General features: G+C 44.7%; 2 protein-coding genes across 3 annotated transcripts in view; one reads left to right on the top strand and one right to left on the bottom strand.

Moving 5' to 3' along the window:
- Positions 1–147: 147 nt before the first annotated feature.
- On the bottom strand, positions 148–9,900 carry THG1L (tRNA-histidine guanylyltransferase 1 like). The gene is made up of 6 exons (XM_084839264.1): positions 9,703–9,900; positions 9,156–9,332; positions 7,031–7,200; positions 6,144–6,232; positions 4,141–4,248; positions 148–1,772 (listed from the first exon to the last, which is right to left on the bottom strand). The coding sequence occupies exons 1-6, from the start codon at positions 9,897–9,899 to the stop codon at positions 1,611–1,613; spliced, it is 903 nt and encodes a 300-aa protein (XP_084695390.1). The 5' UTR covers position 9,900; the 3' UTR covers positions 148–1,610.
- The window catches only part of SOX30 (SRY-box transcription factor 30), a 24,917-nt gene continuing 19,322 nt past the window's right edge, over positions 9,808–15,402 (top strand). For both annotated transcript variants that reach the window (XM_084839262.1, XM_084839261.1), the window contains exon 1: positions 9,808–12,150. In XM_084839262.1, the coding sequence (XP_084695388.1) occupies positions 11,175–12,150 (976 nt within the window). In that variant the 5' untranslated portion in view covers positions 9,808–11,174. The remainder of the gene's footprint in view (positions 12,151–15,402) is intronic.

Genomic DNA, 15,402 nt, shown 5'->3' with positions numbered 1-15,402 from the left:
ACAGGCGATCTGCTCAACGCTCCTGTTTTCCCACAGCTGCTTCTGTCTTTTTTCCTCACCATGAACAATTCATTAAGAAAAAGACTGAATAGCTACATAATGCTTTCTAATTGTTCGCGCTAGGACCACTCTGTCTGGAAACACCGATTAGTTCAATTGGCCAGTTTTTATTGATGCGTTTATCTGTTCTATGTTGTTTTCATTGTTATTGTGCATTTTACGTTTATTGCTGTTAACAACCTTGAGCACTATTTAGTGGAAGAGACACGTTACACACACACACACTGCTCAGTGCTGCCAAGATTTATGCTTGAGCATACAGAAACTGATACAGTGAAATCCTATGCTTATCTACTCAGAAGTAAGTCCCACTGAGTTCAATTCTAGGAAGGGAGGCATAGCCTTAAAATACTATATTACATTTATTTAAATACATACTGCTTGGAACTATTTTTTATGGTTACCCTAACTACATTAATGGAAATGGCTACTATGTCAGATGAATGATTTTATTGTGGTAGCTTTTTCAAATAGGCTTTAATAAATGACACTAAAATGTCTATTATTCCAAGTAATCTTGTCTCCTTTAAAAGAAAGAAAACAATGGGGAAAGGCAGAGGGAGAGGACTGGAATAACATTAAGAAAACATCCCACATAAAAGCCTTCTGTCATTATCTTCCTAAAGTCTACGTCATGGCCCAGTCTTTAAATGGTCAGATGTTTGCACAAATCTCCCTATCACTCCAAGTTGCTTCATCTTTTTTTCTTGGAAGAGGTCTTGCTACTTCATGGCTCTTCCTCAAGGAAATGCAGAAGAGCAACACAAACTCTTTTCGAACTCCGCACCACAGTAAAGAACTTTCAGTTAAGTTGGTTGCCACAATCCTCAACAGCAGGAACTGGATAGTTTCCGAGGCAGCAGAAAATGAGAGCATGACCTGCAAACATACCCTGCTGTGATACCCCCCTTATACAATAACTTTATTACTCCACTATGGCCACCTGAGACCTTCTCTAATAATCAGTAAAGCAGCGAGGAGAGAGTCCAAACAATAAATGTACGATTACAGAGGGAAATTACGTTTCCATCGCTTTCAAAAAGACCAGAACTAATTTACACTTGAGAGAAAACTTCCTAATTAGTTTCAGCTACTTGCCAGGGTATTTTGTTTATCACTCATATAATCCAGAGACATTAGCAACTAGGATAATTTGTAACTTGGCTCCCTGATGATAGAACTTAATTTGAAGCAGGAGTTTAAATGTTTTCAGAGTTTTAAATGGGCAGCTTAACATCTCGTGGGACTTGTACCAATGGAGTGCCTTTGAGGGCCAGAGCTTAAATTAAAGGCATTCCTTTTCCATTGTAAAGTTTGTCAGTATTATAAGGCACCTCATAGTTTTGATGGAACATTATGTTAATATTTATGGACATTACATGGCCTTTTAAGAGAATTCTTTTTCTGCACCCTCTGGCAACACGGGTACTGTACATGTTTAAACTTCAGTAATATCCATATTGGGCCAGTGATACCTTCCTCTCCTATGATGTGCTCCTTGCAAAGTAAAGTGTACATAGTATTTCACATTAGAATCCAGATGGGAAAGGTCAGCTATCATCAGATAGGATTTCAGAATACTGGTCCCAAAACTGATCTCCAATGATGTCACAGTGCAAAGGAACTATTGTAGTCCTCATCCGAGTCACTTCAACTTCCTTCTCCTCCATTTCCTTTGGATTTTTAATTGTTTTCTTAATTATTTCATTTACCTAGAAATACAAGTGACAAATTAATATAAAATCCTAGAAGTGAAGGCTAGAAGGCAATTCAAGATCCACTTCTTTTTAGGACTGCAACATTTACAGAGGAATCTATAGTCCCTTGACAGCATCCTGGGGCCATAGGATTGTTCAGAAAACCCCTGCCAAAATCTTACACAGAATTCGAACCAAAGAAGGGTTTTTCTGATGCCAGAGCCCCCCGGCCGGGCTCCTCCCAGCCACTGTAGAGGTTTCCATGGTGTCCCACTCTGAGACAGAAGTGGGCAACTTGTGGCCCCCCAGATATTTCCCATCATCCCTCACCACTGGTTATGCTGTCCAGGGCTGATGGGAGTTGTAGGCCAAAACATATGGAGGTCCACAAGATGCCCACCTTTGCTCTCAGAGGTCAGAACTCCCCAGCATGGTTGGCTGGGGAATGCTGGGTGTTGTAGGACTTTTTCCCATCTAAATATGCATAGGACTGCGCCCCAAGGTTGTAATCCATCTGTACTCAACTAGGAGTAAGTCCCACTGAACTCAAGATGACTTTTGAGAAGATGTGCTTAGGCTTCCACTGCATATTTATTAAAATCAACAAAAGCCCATACTATTAAACAATTTTCTTTCACTGGACAACAGCCCTGCTTATTATATTGTAATGCAAGGGTGAGATAGCAAAGTTCTGTAAGGTAGGATAGGTCACAAAGCACTGTTGTTTATTTTTATATACAAACATGTATAGGTTTATTTAACAAGGCCACTAAGTAAAACTGTGCATGCAGTTTTAGACGTGGGTTTTCCACATCCAAACTGATGGAAGAATTTTTAGATAATATAATCACCTGCCTTAAACTGGTATCACAGGCAAAACAGCAACAAGAAGTAAAACAAACTTTTGCTTAACTTTCAGTCCCACTGGTTAAAAGTTGCTCTCACTGGTGAATAGTCAAGGCTGCAATCCTATACACACAATGGGACTTACTTCTGAGCAGACAGGCTTAGGATGGTATTGTAAAGCTTAAATGTACTGAAGCTTGAAGCACTAACCCAAACCGATCACTTCAGCTTTCAACACTTTAGTACGAAGGTTCATTTTGAGGAAGTTTTTGGAGCCTTTTTATTTTTTTGACCTGCACTCTGTCCTAAACTAATTGTTAACAACCCCCACAACCTATTATTTGGGAATGAGTGACTTAGTTCAACACCCTGTACCAAGAGTTGACAAAAACAATACTTCGCATATGTTTATCCAGTCTTTTTAAAATAAAAAACAGGAAGGCCTAGACCCCATCATAATATAGCCTCGAGTGCCATTTTTGGTAGGAAGGCAGGGTACATATCAAACCAATAAGTAAAAATAAATAATATCCAAAGATACTGTGAACCCAATCTGACTCACCCTTAAAAAAATCTGATTAATTGGGTTCCCTGTTCCATTTCTCCCCTATCCCACTGTCTCCACTGTAAGTAAACATATGCAACACTCATTGCCAATTTGTCCAATTGTCCCAAACTGTACATAGTACTCCAGCCAGTCTATCCAGCATCAGCTACATGACAGATATTGCTTCCACATTTCAGAAACAATTATATAGGCCACCCAAAAGACTCACACTGCATAAAAAAATCTGAATGCATACATACATATCCCATTAAAATTATGTTATAACTGAACATCTTGAAAACATTAAGCTCCACAAAGCCAGCCCAAATAGAAACAGTGTTTTTGAAGGCTGCTAACAAAACATCAGATTGAATAAGCTTACTGGAAGATCTTGGGAAAAACCTGTAAATTCAGTCTTTGTTTTGCATGTCTAGTCACAACAGTTATAACTTTGACTTTTATCTAGAAAGAGACCATTTATTCTAAAACTGTTATATCTTATAGACACATAAGATAAATATTTCAGATTATTTCAGGTTACTTACAGCTCAGTCCTAAAACAGCCAAGATATTCAGCAGAATATAATGCCCAATACTTATTGGCTTATTAAATTAGAACAATAACAGTGCAAGGGACAAAGAACACAACTGAAAGTCATGAGGGATACAGCTAGCCAGTCTGAACACAGAAAGCTCAGTATACTTGTCCTTTTCCTCCAAGAACAGGAATAACTGGTACTGAGTGTTCCAGCACTGGCTAACCCTCAAATCAGAAACACCATTTTCTGGTGACTTTCAGTGTCAGGGCCAATTCCTGTGATAACTTAACCACTTAAAACAGTAGTAAATGTATACGGCAGATGTGCCCGGACATGCAGCACATGTGGAACTGCCAAATGCCATAATTATCACAAGATATTTCATATACGTGCTTGTAAACTGCATAATGCCATTTTAAACACAAACGGGTATATGTCAAAATGATTTTACCTTTTGCCACACTAGAACAGTTCCTTTCCTATACATCAGGGGTTCATTGTTGTAGTTAATGTTGAATTCTGAAAATAAAATCTCATTCTTGTCACCTGCAAGAGTTCCCTGAGGATAAAGGAAGAAAATCATACTTCAATCATATAAAAAAGCAACAGTATCATAGGGCACACGAGAACATTACATGTCTTGATCATTTCACATGTAGTGGGTGGGTTTTACTCTCCATTCAGGATCTGAGCACTGTATTTGGGGAAAGGAAAGAGTCCACTGGACTCCTATATATACGCCTTCCCTACAGAGATCCACCAGTCCACTTCTCTGCTTACATTTAAACACAAAATTAAGCTTTGTTTGTTCCACCTGGCTTTTAATCTTTGCCAGTTGCTGTGTTATACTGATGCTGTTATCTGCGTTTTGTTCTCATGATATTTTACTGTGATTTTTATTGATTTTAATGTTCATGTCCTATGATTTCAAAAAAACACAGACTTGGCTCCAAAGAAAAATGGGAAATTATATGCTGCACATGCTCTTCTTGTTTGTCGCACAAAATTAAGTTTCAGTTTCTGGCTGGTTCACTGTACACATAGCTTAGAAAGCATAAAGGTTCCCCAGATGGCCATGCCCCCTTTCCCTGGCATTTCCCCCAAACCGTTGGCGATTTTCTGGCTTTTGTAAAGGTTTTTCCCCATTCTCATTCTGAAATGCCTCTCCTAATGTTTAGTTACTGGCAATAAGAGCTTTAGACTATAATATGCTGGTATTTTTTGTAATTTGGGCCTTGTCCCCTTTGCCTTCAGCTCCCCCCCGCCCCCACTGGAATGTGGCCTGAGAGCTTCTCTGAAACTGAGTGATTGAGCTGAAAGAAGTTCCCCACCCCGATGTATGGTGTAAGGTTAGTTGTCTAAAAGAGGTCCTTAAAGGAAACAGTGATGCGCCTGTATGCTACAATTCACTGTATACCCTAGACTGTCCTAATAGTTCTGGTTGTTGCAGGCCATGAACTTGCAAAAACTAGCAATATACACATTATCCAGTCTATACAGACATAATAAGGTAGTACAAAAAACAAAAACCCAGGAAAAAGAAGAGAAGAGGCAGAAGAATGCCCTTTCCAATGCTACATTTCTACTAAAGGTTAGAGCTGTGCTTTACAGGAACAGGGCAGGTCACTTTCCTACATTCTTCATTGAGCTAGTTCTTGACAATTAAAAATTAGCACAGCAGTTCTGAGGTGGTGGGCAATTCCATGGCACAGAAACCACCACTGCATGAGCCCTACTGGCTTGCACCAGCTAGAGCAGATGCAGGGATTTTCTGTCCCTCCTCCTCCTCCCTGTTCTGACTTTTAAAGGTTTTCTCTCCTATTTATACTAATAAGAGGAAAATAAATACATTGGTTCCAGGGCTGGCATAATTATTGCTCATTATTGGCGGGGCGGGGGGGGGGGGGAGGGAGGTGTCAGGGGAAGGAGGTTTTCAGTCTTGAGCAACCAAGACTCTCCAGCCCCTCAACACACCCCATTTGTGGCACTACAGTGAACGCAGCAGAACCTTCTGCTGTGGTACTGGGGAGACTCCAGCAGCATATCGCCCTCTTCACCCATTTAGAGGGAAGTCCACAGCCTGCAGCAGCTCCTCAGCTGTCCGCCCTGGGAGCTCAGGACTGTTCCCTAAATGAGCTTAAGTTCATTCATTACTTGTTAAAATCCTACTTAGAACTCTTAACTACAGTGAATTCTCTGTACATTTCTTATTCTTGCTACCAGAAAGCAAACACAAAACTATATGCACAAGTATTCTTACAAGAGTAGCATATGTAACGTAAGACCTGTCATACCCTATGAATGCCCCCAAATACCTTGCCTGCCACGTGTCTGTGTGTGTGTGTGTGAGTGGGAGAGAGTGTGTGTGAATGACTGCACAGGCTGCTGGCATTAAACAGAAGTAATAAGACAATGCATGACTTAGGATGGGATCTTCAGAGGAGAGTTTCATACCTGTAGCCTCTTCTGCGCTTGCACCGGCGTCAAGCCACTTCTCTGCACAAGAGTCCAAAATACTGTATTGTATAGATTATTTATGTGACCTGCAGGAATACCAAATAAAATTAGTTAGCCTAGCTTGGGAAGTGCATTAAACAACCTTTCCTCCACAGGTTTTTAGAAGTGGTAGAATGTCTATACAAAATACCAGTATGGGGAAGTTCATTATTGTATTTATCAGCACTTTACATATCATTAACCTATCAGAAAGTCCTATAATGCATTTTTAACACCGGTAACCTTCCACATTATGCAGCTTCTTTTCTCAATTGATACAGTACAACAACCAGCTAATTAAAAACCACGGTTATCCACTTCAGGAGAATACTATTCAATCTGGTATCCAGGGGTGTGTGTGTGTGTGTATGTAAAGGAGAGATATCTAAATTGATTGCTGCACACAGTAGAGGGAAATAAAAGGACCTCACTTCTTGCCTTGATGGCCCAACAATATTAGTTCCTTTGTACTTATTCGCTAGACTATTGAAGGCAGTAGCAGCTTGATATCTTATTGCACAATTTAATATAATACTGCCTGCATTTCATATGTCATGGAGTTGTAGCTAAGGGGTGGGAGGAGAGGAGAGGAGAGGAAGGGACTGCCTTCCCCAATCTGTAATATTCCCAAATTCTGTCCCAGATCTGTAGCCCTTTCCGTAAGTTTAAGGGCTAAAGATGGGGGAAAGGACTTGGAATATCCCAAGAGAGGGAGGATGCAGACCCACCTGCCCCCTATGTCTCCCTAGCTACAGCCATGACAACAGTACTGACCAGTAATTATAAGTCAATAGCAAAAAACTGACTGGGTGGGGAGGTGTTTTTTGTGTGTTAGAGATACTTACAATCAGCTTGTCGCCAACTGAGATAGTCCTTTAGATTCTGGTCACTGGGATATAACACAACACGTCCATCAAATCCTGGTGGATACAAAAGAGGCTGGTCCTTAAAGCAATCTTTCCAATAGAAAACGTAGCTGGATGCAAACTGGGAGACCACATGAGTCATGAACTTACTTGTAAACAGAACATAAAAGGGGAGAGAAAGTATAAGTTATTAATGTCACCACAACAGTTGACTAGCCTACATAATCCAAGAATATATCTCTTGTCAGATGATGGCAACAAAGCGGGCCCCAAAGCCCCACCCACTCCTGTGATGTCATTGATGCCCCCCCCCCCCCATCCTCCATGCCTCTCTCCGCACAAAGGAAGCAACTAAATTATCACTTGCAAGCGCAAGCCAAGTTGGAGGCTTCCTTCCTGGGCAACCCATGTCCCAATTGGGGTGTGAGCAGCACACGAAGAGACTCACCTAAAGCTTGCTGTGCCCCTCGTGTCCAAATTGGAGCATCCCTGCCCTCGAGCCCCTCCCCTCCCATAATGTCATTGGTGGCACCCCACCCGCTTTTTTCTGTCCATGCAGAAAGAGGCAGAGAGCTCCATCCCCCTCTCTGCATGGACCTGCATTGGGGATCTCCTTCCTATGCTCCTTACGTCCCAATTGCATGGGAAGGGGCTTAGCCAGGGCTCTAGCCAAGTGTGGGGGAATCCCCTTGTCAGAGATTGGAGATAAAATGGGGATTCTTCGCAGGCTAGGGGGCAGGGGGTGCGGAGGGTGCCCAACCCTCTGCAGGCCAGATTGGGTCTGTGGGCCAGAGTTTGCTTTCCCCTGTTCTATGGGTTACATCCTGACCTAACCATACTAAGAGCAGACTGACTGAAATCAATGGGACCTAAGTTAGTCATGACTAACATCCCTCATATGTGAAATGTTGGTATTAACTGGCTGGTTGCCTATGATCAGGCATTTGTGCAGATCTCCAGGTGCATTGTTAGGATCTGATGTTATAATTCCTGATAGAATAACCCTGATGTGGATTTGTATTTTTGTGGGTTTGTTCTTTTACTGTTTTTAGTTTAGAAAATATATTACCTTTTTCTATAACAAAATGGTGCTTATTCCCAAGTAAACGTGCTTAGGATCAGGGTGACAGAAGCAAACTCCATTTTATTCCTGGAATTGTGATGGTATTATGAATTAAGTGAGTTTAAAATACAACATTGCACATGCTCAAAGTGTTTGTTTTATCAGGGTTGGGCCAATGTCCTTTGCTTTATTTTTTGCTCTAATATATCAGGAATATAGAAGGAATTGTAATGCACAGAATAGTAGTTCATGGTGGGGAGAAAAGAAATTTAGTTGTGTGCCTTCCAACTTCCCCAAGCCAGCTATAGCTGGCTCAGGAATGCTGGGAATTGTAGGACTTTTTTCTATCTAAAGATTCCTGGGGTTGTGTCCTTAATGTGATTTAGATGTTAGGTAGAGATTTTTATTTAAATACTTGGAAGAGGAACGTGGAACAGCAAAAATGGGGTGGTCCTGGGGGCATGGCGGGGCAGGGAAGTCGGAAATGCTGGTAAAGCACATCCTATGTGTCGTTCGGCTGCAACTTCCCGCGCTCTGAGGTCCCACGGCTAGACAGCCGAAATCGGAGGTGGCCACCTATCCTCATAGGATTGTGCCCTGAAATACTTAGAATTATCTTCAGCCTTGCCATTATGCAATTCTTTTATGGCTAAGCTTAGACAGTGACAGCAGTGTTACAGCACTGGTTAGAGCTGGCAATTTCTTTTTACTTTAGTTGTATACCGTAGTTTTAAACTTTAAAAAGTTTTATTATGTTTTATCACGTTGTTGTATTTTATGATTTTAACTGTTGTGAACCACCCAGAGCTTCAGCTATTGGGTGGCATGCAAATGTAATAAATAAATATCAAACCAAAGTTGCCAACATGATCAGCCCCAAGAACAAATAGTAGGGGTAGTGTAGAAGTGCAAAGCTGCCGATATCTTATCAAGGAAATAAAATAAAACGTTATATCACAAACATGCCCTACAGAAGTGCATCTGCAAAAGGAGTATACTGTGTGGGGCGGGGGATGGGACGTAAGTTCCACAACCAGTTACCTTGCTCTTCTCTTAAACCAGTTGCTTTTCTTTTTGAAAACAAAGCTGTATTCATCACTTTGTCCATAAGCAATGATAATATCTTCTAGCTCTTGCATCACTGTCTGGGCACATTTGTTCATCAACTGAAGGGCACGATCATCATTAGGCTTCTTAAAACCATGCTGCTCAGCAAAGCTTCAAATAAAAATATGTATTTTTCAAACAGAAATATATACAGTACGGCTGCAATCCTAAGCAGGCTTATGTGTGGGACTTATCTGAGTCAACGTGCATGGAACTGCACTGTTAGGAAACCAGATTTATCAAACCTCTAAAGCGGCTCTCAACACATGTTTAACATATTGCGAATTCTGTGACGAAGACCACCCGCCCACAGCGCCCTCTGGACCCCGATCCTAGCTGGCGCCGCGCGCGCGGGAGCAACGCACCGAGGCGAGGCGTTGCCCCTCACGCCTCCTATGCTCCGATTGGCTGACCAGTCGCCCGGGGCAACCAAGCCCGTTAAGAAGCACCCGCCGCCGCCAACAGCCGAAGCAGGCCTTACCGGTGGAAGCCTCGGCCGTCCAGCCGGACCACGACCCAGCAGTTGGGCAAACACGCACTGTCCGCCTCGAAGTCCCGCACGTATTCGAACTTGCTCTTCGCCATGGTGACGCGGCCGCAGCTCCGCCTCGCGCGAAGCCCGAGAGCGGCGGCGCCGGCCGCAGCAACAGCGCGACCGAGCTTAGGCCGCCCCAGCATCAGCGGAAGCGACGTCGCAGACTACCGGAAGAGGGCGGCCGTAGCGTCAAGCTCTATGATACCGCGAGGTCTTTCGGGGTCGCGCCCGGCTAACCGCCTGAGCGGCTCAATCGCCTCTCAGCGCCGCCGGGCGTCGAAGGGGCGCCTGGTCCCCGAATCGAGGCCACGGGCTACATGCAGAACGAGCCGAGGCTGAAGGCTACGCCCTTCGCTCTCGAAGCCCCTCGTCCCAGATGTGCGTAGGCTGCTGCGGGCTGTCCAGTGAGGAGGAGAGGCTCTCGCGTGTACATGCTTAGCGGTGGTCCCTGTGTGCCAAGGCCTGGCCGACTGAGGCGGTTCCAGGGCTGAGCTCCTCGGGGCGCTCAGGCTTAAGCTCGGCCCTCCGCAAAGTGCAGTTAAGGGCGCGCCCTCCGGCCCCGCAGTCAGGTATACACGCTACCCTCGCAGTGGCGGAGGGTGCGGATGTCACACTTCGGGCACCAAACTCCCGCTGCTTTAAATCAGGGGTGGGCAACTTGTGGCCCTCCAGCTGGTTTGCCCCGCAACCCTAGCCAGCATACCAGCGCCGAGGGGTTATGGGAGCTGCAGGCCAAGACGTCCGGAGGGCCACAAGTTGCCCATCCCTAATGGTGGTCTCGGTCAGGACTGAGTTCTCCCCCCGCCACGGCAATTACTGGATATAAAAGCCAAAGGGGGGGAGCGGTTTGCAGTGTGCAAAAAAAAACACGTGCGGGGTGGCGGCACTGCGGACAAGCGCTAGGCTCCTCAACGGGCACTGCGCGCTGGAAACGCACAGTGTGAAGGAACGGCACTTCCGTGGTTCCTAACAAAAGGAGACGTTCGAGTCGGGAGCCAAAGAGGCCCGCTTGGTTCTACAAGAGGGCGCGGGGCACCGCAAGGCAAAGCGAAGGCCTCCGCCAAAAAAAAAAAAGCGCCGGCGCGGCGAGGGTGCGCGCCTTCCTCCCGGGGTCTCCACGGCGATCTCATTGTTACGTGGCTCCCAGGGTAACCATGGCGACCTCCAAGAAACAGGCCCCAGGAAGGAAAAGCGGGAGGCACGTGCAGGCCCGCAATCGCCATTTCTCGCCGGGTGGCGCGAGGCTCCCCGCGAGCCGGAGGGCGGGGTCTGGCGCGGCGCGTGCACCTCGGGGGTGGGGAGGAGGGGGAGCGGAGAACGTTTGCGAACCAACCGCAGGAAACAAACGGGCGGTAACAGAGGGCGAGGGCTGAGCTCACAATCCCACAACAATCCCACTCTCAGGGGCGGGCTGCAGCATGGAAAGGGGGGCGCAGGAGGAGCCCCCCCGAGAGCCGCACCGCCTCCTGCATCCCACGGCTTGGCAGGGAGCTCCCCGCATAGACCACCTCCTCCTGCACCCTCTACCAGGACAGGGGGTCAGGGACTCGCACCTTCTGCTGTTCCCGCCTAAGCAGGGTCCTCAGCACCATCTCCTGCACCCGCTGTCCCCCAAGCAAAATGCCTTGCGCAGGGAGCACAAGCTTCCTCAGCCCGGGGAAGGCGCCCCCTGTAAAGAGCAGCAGCAGCACCTTTTGGAGGACCAGGCTTGTCTTGGCAGGCAGCTCGCCCAGCCTGGCATTGGGTTGGAACCTGGGGATTGTGAAAAGCAGGAGGAGGAGGAAAAGGGTCCGCGCAAGGTGTTAAGAGTGAAGGAGCGGGAGCGGGAGAGCCAGCCACTCTTGACAGGCAGCAGCAGCAAGAAAAAAAGGGGGGAGCAGAAAGCTCCCGCAAATCATCGAGGAGTGAAGGACGAGGGCAGCAGCAATGTAAAGGGAGTAGGGGAAATGCAGGTGGGGAAAGTAGACGAGCCAGAGGAGAACAAGAAAGAGTCAAAGGTGAAAGAAAATTGTGATGTCAAAGCCTTGGGGTCTGGAAAAGAAGGGGCCATCAAAACTGAACCGGTGGAGCCTCCTGAGGAGGACTGCAAGGGGAGGGAAGAGGTGGCATCCAAGCCTCGTCCATCCTCCAATGGGCCAGCTCATGTCAGCAAAGATGGTAGTTTGTCTCAGCCTCTTGGGGTGCAGCATCCTCAAGAACTGAAGATTCCTGTTACACTCCATCCAGTCCCTCCTGGGGCTAGAATCCAGTTTCAGGGGCCACCTCCATCTGAGCTCATAAGAGTGACTAAAGTGCCAATGGCACAAGTACCCCTTAAAATGCAGTCCTTGCTGGAGCCTTCAGTGAAAATTGAAACTAAAGATGTGCCTCTCACAGTGCTACCCTCAGATGCAGGTATTAGGAATAGAGTCAGATTTTACCATGTTGCCCTTTAGTTATTTTATATGTATAAGTAAGCACTGGAATAGAATTATTCTTATACATTTAATTGCATCACTGCTGTCCAGTCTCAACTTTTGTTTAAATATAGAAGATAGAGCTGTAGTCAAGTTTATGCAGGTAACAACTGTTCACACATGACATTGGCTGGCTGTTGCAAGCCCTGGACAAAGCTTATGTAGGCTGTAGATTGCACAAAATCTCCTGTACAATGTTATTCTCATCTTTGCTGGAACTTTCTCTTGTGGAGCCATGCCACTATTCTCTTTTTTGTGCATTTGGAACTGAGGCACAGAGATTAACTGTGCTCCTCAAACCACGCAAGACGACACAAAAAATGTTGTGGCTCCTTTAAAGACTAGCATCAGCTTTCATGGACTAGAGCCTCCTTCATCAGTCCATAAGAGCTATTGCCACAATAAATCTGTTAGGTTTTAATTTATTTTATTTCATTTTTATTCTGCCTGTCCTTGAAGGAGCTTGGTACTACGAACAAGCCCCCTCCCCTTTTATTCTCATCACAACTCTATGACGTAGCTGAGAGATACAGTGACTGACATAGAGTTACCCAGCGAGCTTCATAGCTGAGCATGGATAAGAATCTTAACTTTCCCACTGGAAGTCCAGCATTCTAATCCCTACACCACACTGGCTTTTTATGGTGCTACAAGACTGGGACTTTTTGAGCAGTATGCAAGTCTGCCCACACGCCAGTGGGACCTACCGCCTGTGCAATGGGAACTAGCAGTTTAAAAAGGCAATCGGAAACAAGCAGAAATGCTAGTTCCTGGAACAGGGCAGGTTCTCTGGAGCTTGCTGAAGGAAGTTCCACTGACCTGTCCGGATCTGGAAATGACTTTCTACTTGTTTCCAGGGTTGCTTTTTAAACTGCTAGGTTTTCATTGTGCGAGCAGTGGGTCCTGCTTTCACAACAGAATGAGCAGGAGTGCAGCAGCACTATTGGATACTGCCTATAGTTTTTTGCTACAACAGACTAACATGGCTATTCTTCTGCAATTTGTCACTTAAAATGTATGTGCCTGTCAATTAGATTTGCTCTGGTTGTTGATTAAAGTGATGTGTAAACCTCAGTAAAATTAGTGGAAATGCTACAACTTTCTAACTTTATAGTGGTGAGAGGGTTGGACTGGGACTCGGAACAGCCATGAAGCTCACTGTGTGACTTTGGGCCAGTCACTGACTCTCAGTCTAACCTACCACACAGGGTGGTTGTGAGAATAAAATGGAGAGGAAGAGGAGGATTATGTAAGCCACCTTGGGTTCCTTGCAGGAAAAAAGGTGGGATATAAATTTAATTAATTTCTAAACTGTATTCTGGTCACAGAATAATCCTTTGTCATGGTTATGTAATATTTGCCAGATTAATAAGAGCCATTGATGCCCTGTGTTCTTACATTCTAATCTAATTTTGAATGTATTTACTTAGAAATAAGTCTAAATTTAAATTCAGATATAACAGTTAGGTTTTAGGATACTATATTTGTAAAAAACAAAACAAAACACCTTGTCTTTTTAGTACTGGTTTCTTAAAGAAGAAATAAAATGACTTAGGAACTTGTTGACTGTATTAAGAGTGCAATAATAAACACACTTAGGAAGTTTAGTTTAGTTGAACTCATTGGGATCTGAGTAAATACGATTCCACAGCAGCTGTACATTGATTATATGAACTGCTGGCTTAATAGCCTTTTGGGGGCTGAAAGATGGATGGGATAAATGTTTTGAAAACTCTTTTCACATTGTAGTGTTACATTACAACATGGCCAAAAACTGAAGCCAGGTCAAGACTGTACAGATATAAACAGGACTGATTGCTTGTTCTCACTGCTTTATGGGACAGTAATAATACAACTGATAATACTGGGACACACACATGTTCTCTCCACTAAGCTGCAGTTGCCAGGGATAGGCAAGTTTGGTACTTATCGCAGTAGAGGTCCTGAGCCTTTTCTTTCCCATACATATATATATACACACATATACATACATACATACACACACACACACACACGTGTGTATATATATATATATATATATATATATATATGGCTGCTACTTACTTGTTACTTGTTGAACAGTTAAATGCTGCAGTTGTAAAACACCGTTGTGGTGAGGACAAAATCTGGTCCCCTACAACAGAGGTTAGGAACTTTTTCAGTTTGGGGGCCAAATTCCAATTTGGGAATGGTCTTGGAGACCACATTGTAGCAGTGGGCAGGGTTAAGGGCACAGGATAGGGTCAGATGTAATTCTTACCAGTTTGGACATTTTCCCACCAAGAATGGAAAGTACAGCTTAATTCTGTGCAACCTAATCATGTACACTGAAATTCTCAGGAGTAAGTCCCAGTGAAACAGAACTCATGTCTGCAAAGCAGAGATCAGTTCTATGCAGGGTATTTCAAGTTTAAATGCCTTTAAATACCCTCTTATCTCTGATCAATGATCGGAGATAATACAGAAGAAGCTTGCAGCTGCTACTGCTACATCTCACCCACAGGCTGGAGATTCCCCATCCCTGCTCTACAACATTTACACGAGGACTATAGAGGGTAACTGGCCTCCAGTAAAAGAGACCCAATGGACTGGTTCATACAATCAAAACAAGCCATCATGGCTTAAACAATGCATCATGGCCTATTGTGATTTGCACAATCACTGCCAGCTGTGGCTGATCATATCCGAATTTAGGCAGCATGGCTTATTGGAGGATTAAATAACCCCACAACAGCCCATGGGTTACTTGAGGGTTGTTTAAGCCTCCAACAAGCCATGCCACCTGGATTCCAACAACATGATAAGCCATGGCCAGGTGGTGAGTATGTAAATTGTGCCTAGTATGCTTTGGCATTTGCTGTGGCTCACGACAAGCCACCAGGGCTTGTTTTGATCATGCGACCCGGGTCGGGTGGTGCACTATATTAACTTTCCCTCTGGGCTGTTCTCCATCATGCCTGCCACAAGGATAAGCACTTTACTAGTAAATAAATAGACCTTCTACTACACATCTTCTAAAAATACATAAAGCGAATTGGTTTTTGAAAAGCAAATCATTTTATAGGAAAGAGCTATAGCTCTGTAGTAGAGCACAAGTTTTGCATGCAAAAGGTCCAAGGTTCAGTCCAGGTAGGGGCTGGGAAAGATGCCCACTTGAAACTCTGGAGAGCTGCTGCCATTCAGTGCAGAG

The sequence above is a fragment of the Heloderma suspectum genome, chromosome 2 (assembly GCF_057233095.1).
Source record: "Heloderma suspectum isolate Gila_16-S chromosome 2, 16-S_ref, whole genome shotgun sequence".
NCBI lineage: Eukaryota > Metazoa > Chordata > Lepidosauria > Squamata > Helodermatidae > Heloderma > Heloderma suspectum.
The sequence above is the reverse complement of the archived record's forward strand: the minus strand, read 5'-3'. Positions and strand labels throughout refer to the sequence as shown.